This window comes from Meleagris gallopavo, chromosome 21, assembly GCF_000146605.3.
Source record: "Meleagris gallopavo isolate NT-WF06-2002-E0010 breed Aviagen turkey brand Nicholas breeding stock chromosome 21, Turkey_5.1, whole genome shotgun sequence".
NCBI classification, from domain to species: Eukaryota; Metazoa; Chordata; class Aves; order Galliformes; family Phasianidae; genus Meleagris; species Meleagris gallopavo.
The window spans coordinates 5,679,781-5,703,374 of NC_015031.2; the positions used below are offsets into that span (position 1 = coordinate 5,679,781).

Here is a 23,594-nt window from a genome sequence, read left to right on the forward strand (position 1 = left end):
CAGCACTTCCCATTGTAGAGTTTCAAATAGCTTACCAGTGAGGCGTTTGTTTCCATTTTACAAATAGGAAAACTGAGACATGGAGTGAGGAAACAATTAGTCCAAAAATCAACCTTGGCTGGATCTTAATTCAGATGCAGTCAGGTACTCCATTCCACTGCATCATCATTCCCTAGTTCCTGTTGAGTTTAATATACACTCTATGCCGAGTTCTTAACAGCAGATGTTAAGAAAAAAAAAAAACATACCACAGCTAATCCTGGCAGTCAACACTCCCACTTGACCAGCTTACCAGTGTCCTGTGAGAGAACTGCTCTAGCTTCCACAACTTCTACACCTCTCAATGGCAAAAAATACCATTGGTTGTACCTGAGATAACATGGAAAGCACATTCCTCCTTATTCCAGAACTTTATTGCCAAGTGGGAAATTTCATCAGACATTTTAGAGCACAATTCTAGCAGTAAGTACTATGTCTGTTTTAATTACCTCAGACATCTAGAATGAGGACAGCATTAATTCAAATCAATAAATTCAGAGTTTGTCAATAAAAATCTCAGCATGAGCTGTCCAGTAGTAGGGCTTCAAAAGTTGTTAATACAAATAGACTCTCTCATGGGCTTGCAGAGCACTTCATCAATGTATAATGTATCTGCCTTGATCTGGATTTCCTCCTCCAGAGAAAGCTGTCGACGTCTCAGACCTTTCAGCTCTGTTTCAGCCAGTGCCAGTGTGTCCTTTAACCTAACAGGGAAAAATAGAGCCAGAAGGTAGTTGAGAATACGTAGATATTTTGTCATATACGAAAGTAATTAAAAGTGAAAAAACAAGGATGGGGATTCACAATCAGACAATATCCATGCAGTATCCTTTAAAGTGTGCTACCCTTAAGGAAAAAGCATGTCTCAAAATTTCGTGGAGAATAGCTGGGACACAATGTTACTTGGACTATTTAACCAAATAATCTGTACCATAGATCTCCCCACTCTTTCATCATTCCCACTTGCCTCTGAATATTGTTTGTAATCTCTTGAACTTCACTGGTCAACCTATATTGCACTGTGTCATAACATAATTCCACTCCAGGGCGATGGTTTCTTGCTTCCAAGCGGGTTTGAGCCACTTTAACAGGTCCTTCTTTATCAGCAATTGCTTTCTTTAAGGCTACAATGTTCATCTCCTGTGAAGCAGCCTCCTTCATCACCTTAACAAATCCAACAGAAGAAAACACAGCACACTTTCTCCTACAATAAGCAAAATCCTCAACATCTTGTTTAATAGCTATAGTAACAGTAATCACAGTAACACTCATTATGTTAAGGTGTTATTTTATCAACAGATTTTCACAAAGGTTGTCCGGGATTATGACTGGAGAGGACCCAACATCATTTTAAGTTCAGTGGTTAACTTTTAGAAGTCAAGCACAGTTTTAATGTATCGAACTTCAAACACACTGGCCCTGATTTTATAAGCCATTAAGCTCTTACGGCACAATCGCAAAAAACCCTTAGCAGCCCCACGTATCTAAAGATCACAAGGGAAATCCTGGCTTCAATGAAGTCTACTAGAATACTTCGATCAATTGACTGATTTGAGAAATTCACCTTTACAGCAGTGCACATTTGGATAAGTAAATGAAATCAAAGATGACTGTTAAAAGAAACTGGGGCAAAAGGGAACGTTGCAGCTGTTGCCAGTATTGCAAAGGTAAAATTCTTACCCGCAGTAGCTGAAGACACCTCAATACATTGGACTGAGCAAACTGGTTGATAACCAAAGCTCGCTGTTTACATCTTTTCACTGATGATCTCCTACAACTTACCACTGCAAGGAGCGTCTCTAGCTTGTGCTTGGCATCTCTGACTTCCTTCACTCTATTTCTAAATGCGATATTCACCATCTCATATTGCTTGCACATGTCATTCACTGCCTGGGAGAGGATGCTGTCAATCAGCACCCTTAGTGCCACTGAATTGTTTCTCTGCTTGTCAGCCTTTTCAACATTTATGTTTGAGAAATATAACCAGTCTTCGGGGCTAACAAAACTGAAAGAGATTCAAAATAAAAGGTCATCAGCTGGCAGCATCTGCTATTTCATAAATCTGTAATTATTTCACAAACCAAGCACGTGTGTAAAAGAAAAAAAAAATATCATTTTGCTACAATCTCAGAACAACTTTGTTATTATTTTCCTTTCCTGATAAGAGACTGAGTCGTAGCAGGAAAAGGGAGGAAAGATATGGACAAATAGGAAGGGAAGATATAATAACCAGTATTTCTTGGAACATCTTTCATCAATGAAGGTGTTTCTAGTAATACAATTCAGCTAGTATTATTAACACCAAGTTACTATGCATACGTTAATTGTGCACACAGGACACCCCATGCTTACATAGTCACTTGCAGCAATAGTTGGGAAGCCCACCCTCAGAAGGGGAGAGTGGTATCTGTGCAGTAGTGGCTGGTAGGTAGGTCTCTGGGAAGTCCCTCAGAGATTTCTTTGTTTCATTGGGTATCTATATAAATCTGTAATCATTATTTGTACATAGCGGCTAATGCTGTTCTGGGTGTGGTCTGAGTTACACAACCTGCTGATGGACACTAACATGAGCTAGTGGTGAGAGCTGGCATTCTCGTGTTCCAAGCATGTCAGCTCACTACTTAGCCTGTTTCTTCTTGCCAGTCTGTTCTTTTGTAGTAGGTATGTCTTCATCTAAACCACTAATTCACCCAAAATCTGCATACTGGACAGATTAATTAACCTCACACCTCATCTGCCTCAGTCCAGCATTTGACCTGTTTTGGACACCCTGGGAGAGGAAGTTAGATCAGTGAATCTATTCTGGGTTTAAGCCATGTGAGAAATTTACTATAGCTATCTGTGAGCCTCAAAAACTTACAGTGAACAGCAATTCCCTGGAAATATGATTATTGTGGCTCATTTCACCAAGGTATTACACAGATACTAAAGTGATGAATAGAAGTATAAAAAAAAATTACACAACTACAACAGAACAATGATGAATTGTCTTACACACAGCTACTTTAATCTTGCTGCTGCTGCAGTAGTTCATCCTATAATTAATATAATTAATGTCTATCCATCAAGTTAAATAACCACTTACTTTCCTTCTATTTCCACTGCTTTATCAGTGTATCTGACATCAGGAGTGTTGTTTGTCAAGCTAGCGCAGTAATTGTCAATCATCAAAGCTGTGAACTTGTCTTTCACATCCATTTCCAGGTTGTATTTTGTGGAACGGTTTAGTCTAGAAGAAGTAGTGATCACACTCTAAGCCAAAATCTAGGTGTTTACAGGTCTCCCTAACATGCATGTGAGAAATGGTACATTAGGCAATGCAAATGCTGCTCACAAAATTCCTCATTCACAAACTGTTATTTGCAACGTCCCAAGACCTAGAGCATGGCTCTAACTCTTTATAAATCAGTGGTATAATTTCAATTGGAATTAAAGCCACAGGACTGGCTGAGAAGGTCATGGATCATGTAGTAGTACTTTCAGTTCTAACAGAACTTCTTACAATTAATTATCAAATGTTATGGATTAGAACGGGACTTCTATAACTCTGTAGCACTGAAGGTAATCTTGGCCCTGCGTTCAGCCTGACGTAACTTCTCAAGATTATGACTGCCCTGCTTTTCAGCTAACCCATGTTTGGTTTTGCTCTTTGTCTCTGCACCTGATTTGCTCATTGGTTTGTTCTAATGTACGTTCAAGCAAAGCAATAACCCCCTGCAGAACTTCAGCTTCCTTGACCAGTTCCCGTTCCACTTCATCATGTACCAAGTCAGTCCCAGCTCGTCTCTGCCTAAATAAAAAGAGGAAAAGCATCAGTCAAATTAAAATGCCTATATCTAACAGACACAGGTGAAGCCCAGCATTCTATATCCAAGCTTCTCCTTGCCTTTATGGGCTTGGCCCTCCAATGTTATAACACAAACCAGACAGTGACTTTGTTTGGCACTGTTCTAATTATTTGTTAGAGGTCTGTTACATAGATTTTCGTCTCTCTCTGAAAGTTTTTCCTCTTAATCTCACCTGTTCAGGAAGCACTTCTCGGAAATTACAAGCGGCTCTTTGCAGCTCTCCAAGGCTTTCTCCAGCCTGATCTTGAAAGTTAACAGTACCTCTGTCTCATTAACAAGTTGTTCAAGTTTGTTATCTAATTCTTGCTTCCAGAACTTTATTTCTTCCAGTCTCTGTTCTGCAGAATGAAAATTTCAAACAACTGTTCATAAAAGCCAGAGCATTATTGGTCATATCTTAGCTATCCGTTATGGCATGAATTTCATGCTGGACCTGATGTATGGAGACATCATTTCATACAAAATAAAGAATCCACCTAAAAATATTTTTGGATAATATCTTGACTTCTCAATGAGATCAGATAACATGCCCTTGACATATATTCTTACTCACAATCATGTAATTTTTTAAGTCCCTCTTAAACACCTAGCTCAAATGACACTTGAAAAGTATACGTGGGATTACCTATTTTCTTGTTGACACTGCTTTGGGTTTTCTGAGTTGTCTTTTCTATTTCATCCACCAGTCTTTGACTCTCGGCTACTAAGCGCTCTGAACTGGATTTCTGGGACTCTGTACTGGCACACTGCATCTTGTTTGCAACATGCCATTCTGAAGAATGAAACTTGGGTGGAGCTTGCAGCTGTCTGGCCATTGTTTTTTGAAAGGTTCTGCATGTAACACAGGTGAATTCTTGGAATGTGGAGCCTGAAATCAGGAAAAGGATTATACTTGGCTGCAGAAGCAAAAATGTATAAAGATGGGTCCAGGAGGGTAGAAAAAACTCTTGTCCCTTTAACCTTCAAAAAAGCATAAAGAAACAAGAATTTGGAAATGGAAGTTAGAAGAAGATAAAAACAATCACAGCAAATTGGAAAAAAAAAAAGTTAACAAATATAAGAGTTAAATAGTGTCCTGCAAGTTGTGGATGAACTGTAGACGGTAAAGAAAAAGAACAGCAGCAGCACCATCATTGGAAAATATGAGAAGACAAGACCTGAAAAACTGAAGGAGAAAGTACACCAGATAAAAGAAAATTGAGAAGTCTAGGGAGGGCTGAACAAGAACAAAGGGACGCTTCTAATGCAGTTAAACCAATGCCCCCAAAGTACAGTCACAGCATTTTGATTCAGCATCAATTTTCCTTTTAGAGCACTATGTTTCTCCAGTGTTTCTGAGATAACGTCTCTCCCCAGACAAACACAGCAGTTCCTCTGGAACACGTAGTTTGTCCCTGCTCCAGCACAGGCATCCTTAAAACGTCTCTTTCTCTCCTTAACTGATACTGCTTCACACTGCTTATTCCCAAGGTCAAACCCCAGCTAAAAGCCACATCTTCTGTTCCCCTTCACTGTGGGGTTTGCTCCCAAGTGTTGTGCAGTCTCCATCTCCAGAGCAGCACCACAGCGTATTTTTAAATGTGAGACAAATATTCCAGGAGGGGGCTCTGAACAACACGGGAGGTCAACAAAGTGGTTGCTATGCAACATTGCTTCTAGCAAAGCAGCCAGCTTTTGCTGTTACATCAGGTGGAAGTACAGCACACACAAGCCAGGAGTACTTCCTTTCACTCACTGACAGATAAGGTCTGTCTAGAAATAAAAACTTACTGTATGTTAATTGAAATGGTTTCCACAGCCTTGGCCAGTAGTTTTTAATGGATATATAGCAGAAATGCATTTAAAAAAATCTGAAATCAAATGAAAGGTGTGCTATGTGCCTATCTAAAGTTTCAGTTTTACAGTATTTTTAGCAGTATTCTTTATCCACTCCATTTTCATGGGAACTATGTCCCTACCTGGGACAAAAGATAGGAGCCTGAGAAAAGAAATTGAGGAAACAGAAAAACACTACATTAGATGCTAGAGTTAGGCCCTCTCTGTTATGACCATAGCATAGAATGACATTTCTCAGTATTTCCCAGCAAGGTTCAAAGAAACTACAAAATAATAAGGAAGCAGACAGTAATAGTCAAAACACTTTGAGCTAGTCCAAGACATAAGAGTGCAAAACAACTGTAATTATTGTCTGCAGCAATGACTAGAAAGCAATCTATAATCTCAGACACTAGCTAAATTCTCAATGATCATTAAAACTGATTGCCACAACACTTCTCATGCAAGCTGTCATGTATATATAAATCTGCACGTACTCCAGAGAATCCAAAAAGACCTTGCAGCAGAAGAAACACTGTCTCAAAAAAAAAAAAGCAAGTATTCCAGAGCTAGCCAAAGGAAAAAACAGGCTTCAGAAGATAAGGCTGACGTTAAAACTGAAGCTATTAGCCTGAGGGGAAGAGAACCTAGAGATTCAGTAAGCAGCAGAGAATGGGGTGCAGTGCCAACAAGAAGGATCAGTCTCTGCCAACTGAGGAGGGGGCTGGCAGGGAAGCTGCGGTCACAGACACTCGGAATACTTGCATTTCATGAGTCAAAAGCAAAACTGTGACCGGGCTGAACATTTTGACCAAAAGAATCAATTACATAGACTACTACTTAGGCAGACCTGTAAATCCATTTAGACAGAATTGCTCACAGGAATACTGCAACTATTGGTACAGGAGAGTAAAGCATCTATGAGCTGGGCCTAGGTTTGTATATTCAGGCCTATATAAAAATATTATTTATTTCCTAACAAACACTCTTTAACAGATCCTTAATATAAGGTGCTTATAGTCAAAAGTTTTTTTTATTTTTATTTTTATTTTTTTAAAGCACATGAGCAGCACAAGACTGGAGCAATTTATGTAAGCACTGAAATATTTCCTTTGACTTAAGTAGATCTGAACTCAAATATAGTTTGAGCGGCGAGTTACTTTGGACTGTGCAAGTCCCATCAGTGGTTGGTCTTCTTCATAAAACCTTATTATCTATATGCTCAGTACCATTCCAGTGGTTTTAGAAATATGAGCAAATTTTTGAGGGTCTGGAAAGCAGTTACTCAATAAACCAAAATGCTGCAATGTCTGATATCATACGTTCCTTAAAGCATGCTTAGTCACTTTAAAAGCTGCTGAATCCTCAAATCAGGTAATACAGTTTGTTTTATGAGGCTTATGAGATTTCATTAGATTTTGTTCTGACAACCCAGTACCTACAACCTTCATGAAGTGATACATTTACAGTCACAAACCCTGAATCTGTTCATGGTTTGCCATAAAAGCTTATTTGCTTTTAAATTAACACTCCATATACAACTTGTCCCTTAATACAAACGGAAGAAAGTTTTATTTTTACCTCTGCTGGTTTTCAGGGCTTAAGTCAAAGTAGATTTCCTGAGCGTGCTGTTCATCAAACGATCGGTAAAATCAACTCAGCAACTGCGATAATTTATAAAGAAACTAGAGTGGTTTGTTAATTCCGGAACAGCCCCATCACGCCTCAAAGGAGAACACAAAGCTCCGCCCGCCCGCCGCGCCTGCCTGCCTCCGCACAAACCGACCCCTCCCGCTGGTAGCGCCGACGCCTCCACTCACCCAAACATCCGCCAGCCAATCGCAGGCGCCACTTGGCTTGCCGTAGCCAACCGGTTTGTCTCCGCAGCCTGGCCCGCCCCTCAACGGGCTTCTTACCAACGGTCGCAGTTTCAGGCTTGTATGCGTGCGCTGTTCGGGCTTGGGTGGCCTCTGGCGGTGCGCGGGGCTCTGTGGCTCACCGGCCGCGCTCGTTCCCCAGTACTTGCCAATCTCTCGCAGCGGGAAGGGCGAGGAACGGGCGCGAGGTCACGGGATCTCCCGGACACCGGGCACCCCGGCTCCGAGGCACCAGAGAAACGGCCGAACTGATGCCCAGGTGGTCGTTGTGATGTCATGTACGACCATAATAATCTTGACATTGACATCATGCTAACAAAAACATACACGTTTCTCTAAATTCACAAAGGCATATTTTAATGTTTGTTACAATTTGTATTAAATGCCCCAGGACCACCTGCTCTCTTCACTATCATATCCTCGCAGAAAGGTGGTGCGGCACAGCAGCTGCTGCCCGGGTGTTTCCTGATATGCAGAGTGCTGAGATCTGCACAGTGCTTTCCACTGCGAACTTGTAGATGGGCTGCTGGGTGTACTGAAAACTACATCCAAATTCCCACGCATGTAAATACAGCGCATGTAAATACAACGACAACAACAGGAAAAGAAAAAAGAAAAAAAAAGCAGCTGCAAATGAATTTAACAGCACAATCAGTAGAGACAGACGTAAGTCAAAACCAACTCCAATGCAGTTGAAATATCAAACTCTGTGTTTAATGTGCTAACATTTTACAAATCTGATGAGAAAAAGTTGACTGAAGTCTGTACCTTGCCTTGCAGGTCACTGTGTAAAGTTAACTATCCAAGATCACAGTGTCTTGATGTATATAATATATCTATTCCAAAATGTGATATCAGGTAAACTGAGCTGTCTAGTAGGTATGATTAAAAAGCCCAGATTTATGGGATGAATTTTACAATGTTATACGAACTTATTATCAGTAACAATAAATGCTTCCTGCATAGTCTTTATTCATAGACCCATGCATGTTAAAGATTACTATAGGGTAGGGTTTTTTTTGCTTTTTCACATTTTACTGGCATTAGGATAAAGTGTGAGACTGTAGCTGATTATTAGCTGAAACTAACTTGTAGGGATGAGAAGAAAGATGAACGAATGTGATATGCAGCTACAGAGTTGCATGATGAGTTTGCATGTTCTACTTCAAACATGCATTTTACCTCTTACTACAAACGCTGTTTAGTATTGTAAATCTGTATTATTATGTAAAAAGTATTATTATTTAATATTATCTTGATTACTGTATCCTATTCCCTGGCCAAAGGCAAAGTACTACACTTGCTTCACAGTATCACAGTATCACCCCATCACCACTGTATGCTTTAGAAATGGGAATAAGAGTGTGATGACAGCAGTAGTTCTCTGTCACCATGACTCTGGCCTTTATATGATTTCTTAGAACAAATCAAATTTATTATATATTATTGTCTCTATGTAACGTGTTTGTGGACATAAGAAGGCACTTTCTTAGAGGGAATTACAGGATGCAGCCTGATTTTTGTCCTTTTTAAGCCTTTTTTGAATCATGAACAAATTTTAAATGACACAATCTTTTACAGGTTTACGTAGAATATAACGGGGGCTGACAGTTCCTGTTCATAAGATTCAAACCGGGCTATTTGATTGTTCTGTGATAACTTCTTTAGCAGTGTATATTGAGACAAAATCAGCAGTTGGAATGGCAGCTTAAGTATACTTTTAAAAACCAGCTAAGCCTTTAACAGCTTGAGAGTTCAATTTCCCTGCATAAGAGCATTATTGATGTTTCATCATTGGCAAACACTGAGGTAAAACTAACAAACTAGAGGTGAGGAATAGTTCTCAAAGTGAATGTTGTTTTGTTGTTTTTTTTTTCCTAAAAAGTTCAAGTTCATGGAATATTCTTTCCTAGGGCCCTATCCCAATCTCTTCCCTACTTCCATCCATGCTTGATCAGGTGATGATCCCAGTTATCACTGCTGTATTTGGTACTGCTGCTTGCACAGTCAGCATTCGTGACAGTGCTCCATTGGACAGCATCAAAACCAGAATGCAGATAAAGAGGAACTGGGAATTTTACCTGTATTTCCTCTCTCAGTCCAGAATGTGTAGGCTAATCAGAACTTTCTTGCTGCTTTGCTCAATAAAACAAGAATCTTCTAGGTTCATAGAGTGTTTCCTCCACTTCTATCACTATTTGTCTTATGATATGAGTACTGATTTAATGGCATTTACCATTTATGTCTACAAGACCTTGTCAGAAGCTAGGATTTTTAGAGGCAGAGATGCTGTAGACTCTCAACAAGTCTAAAATCTCTGCCAGTGGCAGGTTTGGGACAGATCCCTTGGACTTGCTTGGGCTGCCATTTTAATCTTACTGTAATAATATCTATTTGTAACAGATGCAGTGCCTTCAGATGGGTCAATAGATTTGGCTACTTGAAAGTCACTTATGGAGATAATTTTTCAAAAGTGAAAATCAAATAGACAGTGGCAGTGAACTACGGCCTAAGAAAATGCTTGCACTGCTTAGATTTCAGTGTGCATCTTTAACAGGTATCCTTTTCTCTTTGTTGTTAATTTCATATATGGCTAGTACAATAAGATGGAGAGTCACTTGCATTGCTTTTTGAGAACAGAATTACTCAAAGCTTCTGTAGGTTAATCTTCTAGCATGCAGTTTATTTCAGTGCTATGTTCTAAGGCAAAACTGCTCAGAAATGGCTTGTAAACAAAAACACTGACTAAAGAGAATGAAGTATGTTTAAAGGCTGAAAGTATGAGGGTTTTGAAAATTTTAACAAGGAAAAATATAATCACCTAAACAGTAGGTAATAGCTCTGCTAGGAGTATTTTGAAAATCTGACACAGAAAAAAATTGATCTAGCCTTTAGAAGTAGGATAAAGATGCTAATAGACTATCTGAGATAGTACTGAATTTTAGATACAGTGCGGAAATTGTAAAAAAAAAAAATCCAAGACACTCCATCTGTGTAAAATACAATATGCTGACTTAATATATTGTTCTTTTGTCATTCATGTTAAATACATTTACCATCATACTTTTAACTAGAAATGCTAAAAAAACATTGGGGCATACTTTACATACATTATTAAATTTAATCATACAATCTCATCCAGGCTATATATTATAGATCAGGCATTCTCTTAATGCATTTTAGTGCACTGTACTTTTCAATAACTATGTGATAGTACCATATCTATCATGTCCTTATATACAAACCATGAGGAGTTAAAACCAGCTTACAGTCTTCTACTCTCCAGCTGGCAAGATATCTTTATGATCGTCTCTTTAAAGTGGGAGGAATTTTGGAAACTGTGCAAATAGCTTTTGGGTAGATGTGAACAAGCTAAACTGTAGCAAAAATGTTAATTCCCCTTAGTGAATCGGCAAAACTTCTTCTGCCTAGAATTTCCTTTTTTATAATTATTTGCTACTAGACCAAAATTGGCCAAACACTTAACCATGTCTTTAGCACTCAAATCACACAGGACAATCATTCATGACCTGAAACTGTGAACAAATTAAATGTATAAAGCTGCTACTGCCAGTAATATAGCTTCAGTGGAACTTGGCTCTGCTAGTCAATGAAAAATATTCTACTATAAGAATGGAAATATGCACATCACATACCTACTGCAGACTCACTTCTCATTGTGCCTAATTTGATCATTTCTCCAAAACACAACTACAGTTTGTTCATTTTTACAGTGTTTGTTGGATCAGTTTATTCGTCAGAACTATGATCATTCAAAAAAAGTTAAGAACCAAAGACAATGGCAGACACATTACAAATAACTTGCCTGTCCTCTGTCCACTTGCACTAAACTTGTATGAGCAGTGCCTGGGATTACTACTAGTTTGATCACATGTCCTTCAGATACATACTAAGATGCACATTTAAAACATGCTTCCAAGCTGTTTCCAACATGTTGCAGAAACAGGCTAGACACACTTTGAACAGATCTTGGTAATCCAGCTCTTCAGTAGTTAGCTTATACTCTACCTTTACATGGTTTTTTCTTTTCAGAATTTTTCTGATAAAGTGGTTGCTTCATTCATGGTTTCTTAAGTAAACTTCACTGGAAAGGAAGGATAAAATAAAATCCTTCTATAGAGAAGCAGTAATTCTAAAGAATATTTGATATGTTTTATTATAAATGGTCATCAACACAGAGCCAAAGTCATCTTTGTAACTACCTACAAAGAACATAAATAAATGCAGGTTAAAAACCCATTATCTAGCATGAGTAGAGGGCTTGTGGCTGGCAGTTTTTATTTTATATAGACTATTCTTAGAATAGAAATAAGATAAAAGGCCCTAGAAAAAAAAATATGCTTGTTTATTGGTTTTGTTTACAATGTTCAATGGGAAAACAAAGCTATGTTGATTTAGCAAACAGAAAATCAGAAAAGATAAAATATGAACTTTTTGTCTAGCAATTCTGATCTAAACCCACTCTAGTTAATGAAGACACTGCTGATTTAACATTAATTTAATTGAAATTATATTGAAAAGATACTAGCCCAAGGCATTTTAGAGTTCCCATGTATTTCACACTTCTTTTTTTGGAACACTGCCTGGCCACATTAGAGAGAACGTGAGGACTGAACAAGCTGTAAAGGCTTCATTCCTGTCCACACTGGATCACTGCTCTCCAGAGCTTAGAATAGTGCCTATTTAATGTGTGCATGCACATGTTTGCTGAAATGGGATGGGGATGGTGGAGGGGTAATATTGCCAAATTTGCTAACCAGGATTTTTCTTGTCTGACTGCTATTACTTCTGTGGTATGCTGAGCAAAGAAGTGGAAGTGAAGTAGCTGCCTCCTAGAGCTTTACCTGTATTTTTAGGAGGGAACATCTTCATAGCAGAATTACTTGTCAGCGTATAAAACTGTAGCCCAGTAATGTAGCAACAGGACAAGGAGTTACCCTACCAAAAAAGGGTAGAGATTTGGATTAGATATTAGGCAGAAATTATTTACCATGAAGATAGCGAGGTACTGGAACTGGTTGCCCAGATAAGTTGTGGATGCCCCAATCCCAGAAGTATCCAAGGCCAGGCTGGATGGAGCTTTGAGCAACGTGATCTAGTGAGTGGCAACCCTGCCCACAGCAGTAGGATTAGAACTAGATGATCTTTAAGGTCCCTTCCAACCCAAGCCATTCTGTGATTTTAACAGAGACAGGAGCTGAGATTTTGCTTCCTGTAATCTTTAAAAGAATATTAAAAATTCAACCTACTATTAGCACCAAAAGTACACAGGCACTGCTCAGCAACACTTCAGTCAGCAAATACAATTGAATGCTTTTCACTGTCCACATGCTTGCAAGAACTAACAGTGTTCTATTTGCAAAATGTCAGTCTTCCCATTAGCATAATATACTTGATCATTCTGGCTGGATGGGTGGTGATGGTTTTATTCAAAGCGTCGTAGATGATTGTACAGAGATTGGACATAGGTAAAGACACACATGGGATCTGGCTTGTGGCCCATCATCATCATGTCATCCACTTCTATCAGACGATCACAGTGAGCCATTTTCCTGTAGTAATAATAAAACAGATTCAGCAAATCAAGAGTTAAAGCCAAAGCCTGTAACTACTTCCAAGATTCTTGCTGCTCTGAGTTGAGCATCACTGAGGTATGTAAGAAATCCTGAGATTTATCAGCAACAGTGAAATGGTCAGGCTGAGGTAATATTGAGTCTGTTATTTTAGTGATCATGGAAAACACTTGTTCTTTCGCTCTTTTTCTCTATATTGTGATTTGACCCAATCTTGTATGGCCTTTTTCACTGTCCCATATTTCTGTGGCATGTAATATAATCTCATTCCTCTGCCCAAGACTTAGAAAGCAGGGCAAAATGAGTTTGCAAATTATGAATTTTTCTGCTTATTAAACAGAAAACTTCTAAAGAATGGGAAAACATGAGAAGAGATCAGATGAACTCATTAAAAGCCAAAGTGGCTGTGGGTTCTTTTTGTTTGCTTTCCCCTCCTCCTACATGAGCAACTTGGACAACAATCGGAGATGACTATCATGTTGGAGAGCATAAGCCTAACTGAGATCTGGAGCATTGTGAAGAAAAAGAAATATCAGCTGAGGCCTAGGATTAAAAATCACAAGGACAGTAAGCATTTGAGCTGTTGAGCTCACATTAAGGCTAACAGCAGTAATTGAGAAAGGAGACTTTTCTGGCAATAAGAGAACAGTTTAGGGGCCATGACAGCTAAGGAGAAGTAATTTCTGTAGATATTTCTTACCCAATGTCTCTCTCGGTGTGCATGCTTGAGTTCTTGACTTTTCCTTATACTTAACGTTAGATTGAAATCAAGGTAAAAGCACACTTCAATTTTGAGAGTTGTATATATTTTAACTTTAGAGTAACCACCTGAAAATGCAGTAGTGTCATTTTTAACTCACTGATGTGTAAGAAATTTTTTGTGTTTGCTTATTTGTGTAAAAAACTGTGATTCGCAAATTATGTAAATCATTTGCCAGGTACTAAAATAGAGACAGCCAATATTATGCTAGGCGTTTCAAATCTGGAAGAGCCCCACGGCTTCAGTGTGGTGGTAAGAGTGTTTGGAGGTGTATCAGAACTTGCAATGTATCCCCATGACCTATCAGTATTTGAAAAGAGCATATGGAACCCAGATGTATAACACATGGAGTGGTCTTACTATTATACAAGTGAGCAAAACAGCAAGAAAGAATCATATTGATACAAGGTCAGAAAAGCTGGCCTTCCTTACTGCTGTTCAACAAAACAATGAAACAGCCAAGACATTCCCACTCACGACAATTTTAACAACCATCATCATTTAATTGCTTGGTATACTGCTTCAAAAAGGACAGTATGACTGAGGGTATTAGAAGAGTCCGTTCTACCAAAAGGCAGTTATCAGGTTAAGAATGAGAAGCTATCAACTGAGATCAAATTCTACTTATACTGAATTCAACCTTCATTCTTGTTCAAACCAAAGCAACACACAAATAGAGGCAAATGGCTTCACAAAGGGCAAATTGTACCTAACTTGATGGTTTTCTATGATGGAATAACTGCATCAATTGACAAGGGAAGATCAACTGATGTCATCTACCTCATCTTCTGCAAGGCAGTTGATGCAACAGAAGAAAAGAATGCCATCCAGAAGGACCTGGACAAGCTTGAGACGTGGGCCCACATGAACTAAATGAAGTTGAACAATTCCAAATGCAAGGTGCTGCACTTTCTCTGGGGCAATCTCAAATGTGAGTACAGACTGGGAGAACAGCTCATTAAGAGCAGCCATGAAGGTTCTTGGAGGTTCTGATGGATGAAAAGTTCAAGGTGAGCCTGCAGTGTGCACTTGCAGCCCAGAAGGTCAACTATATCCTGGATGCCTCAAAAAAAAAGTAGCAGCCAGTAGTGCAAAGGAGGTAATTGTTCCCTTCTACTCTGCCCTTGTGAGGCAACATCTGAAGTACCATGTTCAAGTTTGAGGTCCCCAGTACAATAAATATATGGAGCTATTGTAGAGGATCCAGAGGAGGCCGCCAAGATTATCAGAGAGCTAAAGCACCTCACCTATGAAGGTGATGGAGTTGAGGTTGTTTAGTCTGGAGAAGGCTCTGAGGAGACCACATTGCAACCTTCTGGTACTTAATGGGGGCTTATAAAAAAGAAAACAATGTTTTACATGGGCAAATGCCCAGGGAGGTGGTAGAGTCACCGACCCTGGGGGTGTTCAAGGAAAGACTGGATGTTGTGTTGAGAGACATGGTTTAGTGGGAGCTATTGGTAATAGGTGAACGGTTGGACTGGATGATCTTTTAGGTCTTTTCCAACCTTGGTGATTCTATGATTCTATGAAATAGTAATAGAAGGAGGTAGAACGGTCTTAAACTAAAAGAAGAGAGATTTAAGTAAGATATTAGGAGGAAATTTTTTAGTTAGAGGTTGGTGAGGCACAGGAACAGGTTGTCCAGAGAAGTTGTGGATGCTCCATTCCCTGGAGGCATTCAAGGTCAGGTTGGTGGAGCTGTAAGCAGACTGATCTAATGTCTGGCATTCCTTCTTACAGCAGGGGCAGGTAGAACTAGATGATCTTTAAGGTTCCTTGCAACTGAAGCCATTTTGTGATTCTATGAACCCTCACTCAAAACTCAATTTCAAAAGTTAATTTGCTTGCTCTTTCCTCTTCAAAGGTCACAGGTTTTCCTAGAGACATTGCATATATTAGCATGCCTGAGATTCAAATCATGTTTCGGGCAAGTGGGATTGGCAAAGAAGCTACAGGTTTTACAAGGATGTCCAGTTCCAGTGGGCTGTTGGTAAAAGTTGGATGCATTGTGCTCTATGAATTCAAGTTTCTTTCTTATGATTGACATGGACAAATCAACTAAGACCTCTTAATTACTTGAAAAACAAAATGAAAAAAAACCAAAAACAGAAAATCTACAAACAACACTTTCACCCCCAATAATAATTTAAAAAAAATCAAACATAGAGAGGAGTAGTATAGAGTAGTAGGCTTTTTACTCCTCTAAGGTTAACTCATTAGCCTGCTTTCTCAAGTTTAGCTAAGGCTGACAAATTAACTGCAACTAAATTTTTCCAATTTAAATGACGTGTTTGTGCTATAGCAACTGCAACGTTATATTGCACAATTACACTGAAATGCTTAAGATCTGCAATTGTTTGCCTAAACAGAGAACCACACAATATATTTCTAGAAATGTAAAGAATTCTAAGTTTTACATAAACTATAGCACTGACTGCCTCTCCCTTATTCTTTATAAATTAGTTTTCCATGCTTGCAATTTATCTTTTATGAACACTGGAAAGAAGTCACTATGGTATACATGGTCCTGACAATGCTGATAAAGCCAAAGCTTTGTTCCTGTTACTTTCAGAAAGGGAGAGAGGAAATGCCACCTTAACTGGTACACTCCGGTCTGTTGCAAAAGAAGCATCTGTGGGAACCTGAGGAATCTATCTATGCAGTAGAGTACATAGTCAGATCATTTCTGCCCATAATGAAAAGTTAGTCTCCACTTCACGTGGTCAGGAGAAAGCACTGCAGTGTCCCAATCAATAAACCATCAAATACATAACATTGCGATGCTAGTTATCACCAGAATAATTATTTCCCCAAGTAATACATAAAAGAGATGCAGAATAACTCTTTGCTGCAGACTGAGGAGTAATTTGCATTTATTTGTATTACAGGTATGTACTATTCAAATACATTCACTAGGCTGAACTGAGTTTGTCTGAGCACCACTTTACACAGATGCAAATCTCTGTAATTCTGCATGACTAGAATTTGTTAATGCTAGCCTATGTGAAAGATTAACTGTCATTGATATTAAAATCCATACAAAAATTAAGATACATGATAAATGAAGTGGCAGGCTGATAATTGAACAACTTTCCTCCATGTTAATAATCTTTTGCAGACCTAAGCAAACATCACTGTATGTAGAAGCCGAACATGGCTTCTACTCAGCATCTGATTCTGCGTTCCTTGGCCGCAGAGAAGCTAACAGAGAAACAAAACTGCTCAATTAAGAAATGCAAGGACACAGAAGTCATACTGCGCACCCACTGGCAATGTAAAACCACAACAGAGACAGTAAATATCTAAAATGTACCTTAATCTACAGGTTGCAACTTTCTTTTTCTGGAAACCATTCAGACAGCTAAACATAGATCATTCAAGACAAAAGTATGCAAGTCTCGCTTACCAACACACAGCCATCCAGTAGATTGTTAACAATTACTTCTGTTATGCAATCTGTTCTGTTTATTTTGTTTCTAATGGGCTGGGCTATATACATTCTGGGTTTTGGCTTGTGTAAATCCCAGAAAATACAAATTTGTATGGTTTAGGAACTTCCCAGATAGTCATTTACATGACCTGAGAAATAATATTCTGTCAATAATAACCTCTGTAAAATATATTTGCCAAGGCTGTTTTCCTTTAAAAGCAGCATCCCATTGTAAGGAAGTTCTTATCAATACACACTACCAAATCTTGGAAGGCAAGCATTTACAGCAGATGGTAATAAGGCACCTTGAAGTGTGACAAGTGCAAGCTGTGAATTTCTACATCTGTGTAGAGCACAACTGAAATCCAGTGACTGCACATACGCTCATACAACATACTGAAAAAGCCAGTAATGCATACTACAAATGTAGGGACAAAACTACAGCACAGTCTTACAGCTAACAGCTAGTGGCTTTGTGCAGTAGCAGTCTCGTTAGCAATATCATCTGTGGTAAAATGCAGTGGGTGAAACCTACTGCTAACAGAGGCTGCAGCAGTCACATGTTCTAGCAGTTGCTTCTAGGATCACAGAAGTGAGAAAGCAGAATTGAAGTACCACTCAAAGACAGTTAAAGATCTGAACATGGGACTCCAGTCAGCTACACTGTGTCTGGCAAAATCACATTTGATTTTAGATTGCTGTTCTATGCATTCTTTGTGCAGAGCTTTATTTTTTAGCACAACACACTTAAGTTAATGATACAGGGACTACAGAAAGAATGATTAAACTCTTCACTGCTGTCCAGCTTCATGAGATTGGAACTGCAAGCACTTCAGAGAGATTTAAGGCAATACTCACTCAGCCATGGTGAAAGCCAGCTCGAAGTTCTGCTTGCGGTTAGCTGGATCAAGCTTATTATAATCAAAAGTTTCAGGAAAGAAAGAATGTACAAGAGCACAGAATGCCATCCCATCATTCCAGCTTGAGGAGAAGTTCTGGAGATCAATGTGCTGTTGTGATGAAAAAACACACATTAATGCAGTGCTGGAGAACATGGAAGAGCAGTTGCTTTCACTCACTGTAGTTTTCTGTCCTGTTCTCCCACTGACGAGAGTAACAGAGTACAGGCTTTATGTTTTTTCTTCCACTCTGCGCATGTCCAATACATTAATTGTATTCTGAGAAGAAAGGGCATGCTCAGCAATGAAAGCCTCTTGCCTGGCATGTCCAGATACAAAGCAAACATACACTCAAAGTCCCTGATCTCAAAACCCAGTAAAATACTGTGAAGAATCTTATGAAACTCAGTGAGCTCTGTAGCAGCCCCAATGTACCAGCTCAGTGTGTATGTACAGCGAGGACATTGCTTATGCCTACGAATTATTTATAATTGAAAAATGGTTCACCTTGTGATAATAAGTAATACTGGATAAAGACCTGCTTACTTTGCTGCTCAGTAAGGCCTAATTCATTGCTTGTTTATTACACAGATTAGTAGAAATACAGGAAGGATTAGGTCTACTGCAGACCCCGATTCTTAGAATTAATGTTTATTGCTACTTTCAACTGCCAGAATGAAACAAAATATATTTTGGTTCTCTGCTAGTGTTGCTTTCCCATCATATAAAATTTGAACCCCAACTTTCCTCTTAAACAACTAACAGTCACATTCATTAGCTCTGCTGAAGGACGCTGTGATTTAGCACATTTTACAAAGTGCTGAAAAACATGCATTACTGGGGAAAAAAAAAACAAACCTACAAAACTGGAAATTTTTTCTCTTTCCCCTTGAAACTGCTTTGGGAATTATGGTTTAAGGCCAGGTAAAGTTACTGAAATTCAGCAACTGAATTCTCTTATCTACTATGATGTTGCCTTACAGAAATTAATTCACTAACATGCTGTGATTCTACCTCAAATATTTAATATAAATTCACTTATCTAAAATTAGAAGAGAATAATTTGGTCTTCTGTGTAGCCAAAATGAGACAGCTTCTATATACTGGCAAAATACTATTCAGACTTTATGTGATGAGAATGCAAAAAATCACAGTCTGCATCTAAGAAAAATGTGTGTGTATAGTGAAGTCCACATATGTAATCACAGAAATGTCAGCTTTCAGAGCAAACACTGCTGCAATGCTTTGAGAGACATACAAAATCTCGTTCGTGGAATGACTGTTCTGAAGTGTTGCCCATGCAACATGTTACATGATGTCAGAACACTTGACCCTGGGGGAAGTTAACTCACTGTTTAGCACATTTTACATTCAGTTTTTGAGTAGGTTCTTCTGAAAAAGAGCTGGAAGTGCTAATGTCTTCACCTTGTATCCTATGGTTTTTGAGCGACACCAGTCTAACAAAATTTGTTTAATGCTGCTAGCGCTGGCAACCCCAAAACTCTGCGATCTCTTCAGTTTAGGTCTGGATTGTCCTTTTCCTCTGGAAAATTAACAGAGACCAGATTAAATTACATTCTAGAATAACTTAAGCCTACTTGTCAGCAACGTATATGCAACCTTGCCCAGATCACTTCCTGATCAGGTAATATTTGAGAAACGTGGCTAAAACTTCAACCTGCTGGTTCCGCAAATAAGAGTAATTTTCATTTCACTGAAGCCAGGATTTTGAGTCTTCTTCTGTTTAAATCATGCCCTTATTATGATGCATAAAGAGCAGTCCTTGTTTTTCTTCCTTAACAAATGACAACAGAAGGTTCTCAGTCTCTTCTTTTAAGAAGAGAAGGCAGCTTTCACAACACTCCCAATAAAAGGCATTAGCTGCTTCTGCTAAACAACTTCAAAGATAGAAATCTGTACCTGTAAATTTCCAGGGCTCAATTTGCAATGTTGGCAAATCTATACATTACCTTACAGCCACCTGAGCTCAAAATTCTACACTGTAAGAGTCTTCCCACCAAGTTGTCCTCTGCTAGCAACAATTAACAAATTAGTTTCCCATGAACAAATCTATTCTGGAGATGTAAGAGAGTGACATACTTTCCACTGTCTTGCTCAAATTTCTCAAAAAGTGCTTTCCTGGCCTGTGTTCCTGTAGTTCGTGGAAGTGTCTGAGACCGTACCAGTTCTCGCCTTCTTTCAACTTGGCGATGTATAGTAGGAGGAGAGGAGTGAGGCTTGGGTGTCGCACCACAGTAAGTGTCATTTGCACTAGAAAAGAATTACAGGAAAACTATGTGGTTAAAGAAAAAAAAAGTAGCACTCTGCAGTGCCAGCAGTCAGCATAAATGCCCAGTGTTGCCTGTCAAAACAGCAACTTCAAGAGGACATGAATGGGTCAAAAGCAATTTAAGTGAAGATTAAAGTTCTATTAATAGACAATAGCACTCAAGTACGGAAGGTTCTAAGGTACTTTTAGGAATGAGACATAGTTAGCCAAGCCACAAAGGCTTTACAGCCCAGAGTAGAAGAACAGCAACACCTTTAGGGAAACAGACAAACTAAAGCAAAAGTTGTGGACACACAGAAGTACTAAATTCCTTTAACTTCCAACTCTTGGTTTCCCAGAGGATTTAATTCACATTTTAAAAATAAATTTGAACAGTAATTCAGGAAGTAATTTTGAAAATTTTAGTTATAGTACACAGAATCCCTAGCACACTGGTGTTGCTTCACTGATTGCAGCTTGAAAATTTGATTAGTATAAAGGATTATATTTTCATTTGTGTTTACTTGAGCAGTAAACCACTTCATCAGCATTAATGAAGTAAGCCAGAGATAGCTTTAAAAGTGCTCCTCATGATGCAGAAACTGAAGCAAAGAGTGTGACACTGAATTTACTGTTAAGTTCTGATAAATCTGAAGGTCATTCTCCTGACAGCAAGATCTGCAAGGTGCTTGGTATATCAAATGTTGGAACAAAATCAGAAGAAATGTTATGTCAAAATCTGGATGATTTTCAAGGCATGAACAAGCTCAACTTAAGAGATTTAAATTGGCTGTTCTCCCCCTTTTCTTGATGCATATTTTCCATGCCAGGATTGCCTGGTTATAGCTGTCGTAATTGCCATGCCATATAACACTATACTAAGTAACTGTGACTGTATTAATTAAAAAAAAAGTAATATAGTAGCCATTTTTTTCAGAAGACAGCTGAAAGTCTTCTGTATCCTGCAATGCTTTTATCTACAAACCAAACTCTAGTCTAGCTAAACTATGCATGTTTGATGGCAGTCATTTGCTGGTTTTCAAAATATAAATCCAAAGCAGAAACTGACACATCTGACTATTTTTAAAAGTGCTTCCAAAGGGCCTGAGATCTCTCTTCCCCTAACAAAAATCCACCACAGAGTAGTATAGTGCTATTAGCACAATTAAAAAAAATGTGAAATCCACAATTAAGTCTGCTTTAAACTGCTGATTGTTAGTTTTGGTTTTCGTTTTCTTTCCCTCTTTCCTTCTCATCTCTGCTCCACAAAGCTCTCAGGAATGCTCACAAACTTTAATGTGTTTAAATTACAGCATCTGGGACTCACCTATTCTATAAGTCAGCAAGATACCTCATCAAGAATATACAAAACTCAATGGCCTAACAAAACATGAAGATAAATGCTTACCTTTCACCAGTTTTGTTTCCACTACTTGCCTCATAGCTTGCAGTAGAGACAGGCTTAGTGACAGATGTGGTATTCACTGTAAAAAAAAGAAAAAGGATGTATCAATGTTGAAACACTTTCCTCTCCTTTCCTCATACCTTTTCAAATCACTTCCTGGTAAGACAGTCATGCACCACTTTTCACCCACCATGGTAAGAAGTAGCAGGCCTCTGTCTAGGTCCCATTATAAACTAACAAGCGAGAGAGAGAGAGATTTTCCCCAGGGATTTATTCCCACAGCAACACTGTTGCACTGCAGCAAAGATTGTGTTAACAGGCCAGAAAAGACTGTGAGAAAATGCCTTTGATAAAACTGCGTTGGGAACATTGGATCCTTCTAGGCCCTTGTGCAGACCCCTTAGAGGAGGGCATACTGCCATGGATATCTCACTGAAAGGACAGAAACGTGCTATGACTTAGCTCGCAACAGTCATTTTGGCATACCTAGGCAGTACTGGGATGTCTACCACAATTGACAGTATAATTTAAATTACCCAATCTTAACTTACACTAGGAACTTTTCTAATTTTAAAGTAGAATGTACTCCAAAAGTGGGTCAAAACCAACCTTGCATCTTCCTCTTCTCACTTTTGAGGTTACATCTTTTGTGCTTTCCATCTTGGAGCCCAATACTAGAGTCTGGCTAAGTACCACAAATGTGGAATAATGGAGCGACTTGTCCAGATTTAACACACTAAAGCCAAAACTTTTTGTGCAAGGCTTCTTCATTTATTGAAGGCTTCCTATATAGACAAAGATGAAAGACTGACATCTTAGAAGCAATTCAACCTCATTGCTGTCCAAATCACACTATGAAGGCACTGAACTCTCCCTCCTGGCCTATTAAAGGGACTCAGATCAATTAGACATCTCACTTATAACACTCTGTTGAATGCCAGCATACAGAAGTGAATCTGGTACCACAAACAACTGCCAAACAGCTGCACAAATCCCACAGGTTTTAAGCTGGGGAGGAGTGTGATTTGAGATCACTGTGAAATGCCGGTACATTGTGTAATGGTAACAGCTTGGTGATATAAATCAGAAGCAGTTTTGGATAAAGCTCAACTCATCTATTCCTACTGGAATAAAAAGTCCTTAAGGCATTTTGTCTTTATACGCATTTACACATGCAGACTACTTTTCTTCTGCTCAGATAAATTTGCTTTAAAATCCACAGAGTGGGCCCACTACTTTCCAGCTGTCATTAGCTTGCATTCAGTCACATTTTTCTGATCATCTGAGACATTCACCAGTGAAACTGCATTCTGACCTACTTTTCTGCACCTATTGTTTCCAGTGTAGAGAGTGCCTAACACTACACATGTATACCACTATGCAAATATAGGTAGGTGCCCATTTGCTTTGAACTGATTTAGAGCCCAATAAACTAAAACAAGGATCCATGATACCCAGGAAATTGAATCTGCATGCAGTCTTGTTAGTGATTGTAATACTGTCATGTACCTATTAAATGGAACTAGATGCTCAGATCTGAATCCCCCAGATATGGAACATGGAATCCCTCTCAAAATGCTTTGCATAAGGATACACTGGTGGGAATACCTCCACTGGCAGATGAAGTCATTGTTCTCACTGAAATGGGGGGAGGA

General features: G+C 38.9%; 2 protein-coding genes across 4 annotated transcripts; both read right to left on the bottom strand.

The window, feature by feature from the left end:
- Nucleotides 1-395: 395 nt before the first annotated feature.
- On the bottom strand, nucleotides 396-7,799 carry TEKT1 (tektin 1). 3 transcript variants are annotated; one of them, XM_031556437.1, is made up of 9 exons: nucleotides 7,523-7,799; nucleotides 7,284-7,366; nucleotides 4,513-4,755; nucleotides 4,060-4,225; nucleotides 3,701-3,829; nucleotides 3,125-3,268; nucleotides 1,822-2,044; nucleotides 1,007-1,236; nucleotides 396-743 (listed from the first exon to the last, which is right to left on the bottom strand). In XM_031556437.1, exons 3-9 carry the CDS (start codon nucleotides 4,700-4,702, stop codon nucleotides 584-586), a joined length of 1,242 nt encoding a protein of 413 aa, XP_031412297.1. In that variant the 5' UTR covers nucleotides 4,703-4,755; nucleotides 7,284-7,366; nucleotides 7,523-7,799; the 3' UTR covers nucleotides 396-583. The 3 variants fall into 3 exon arrangements, with proteins under 3 accessions (XP_031412297.1, XP_031412298.1, XP_010720257.1); XM_031556438.1 differs by lacking the exon at nucleotides 7,523-7,799 and having other exon boundaries at nucleotides 4,513-4,847; nucleotides 7,284-7,445; XM_010721955.3 differs by lacking the exon at nucleotides 7,523-7,799 and having other exon boundaries at nucleotides 1,007-1,203; nucleotides 7,284-7,444.
- A 24-nt stretch (nucleotides 7,800-7,823) lies between these two features.
- On the bottom strand, nucleotides 7,824-22,031 carry LOC100549134 (smoothelin-like protein 2; the record flags this gene model as incomplete). The annotated part of the gene is made up of 6 exons (XM_019621850.2): nucleotides 7,824-12,538; nucleotides 12,850-13,152; nucleotides 18,225-18,376; nucleotides 19,691-19,808; nucleotides 20,366-20,536; nucleotides 21,943-22,031. Coding segments are annotated over 5 exons (657 nt in total), but the record flags the coding sequence as incomplete, so codon positions are not given.
- Between the last annotated feature and the right edge of the window lie 1,563 nt (nucleotides 22,032-23,594).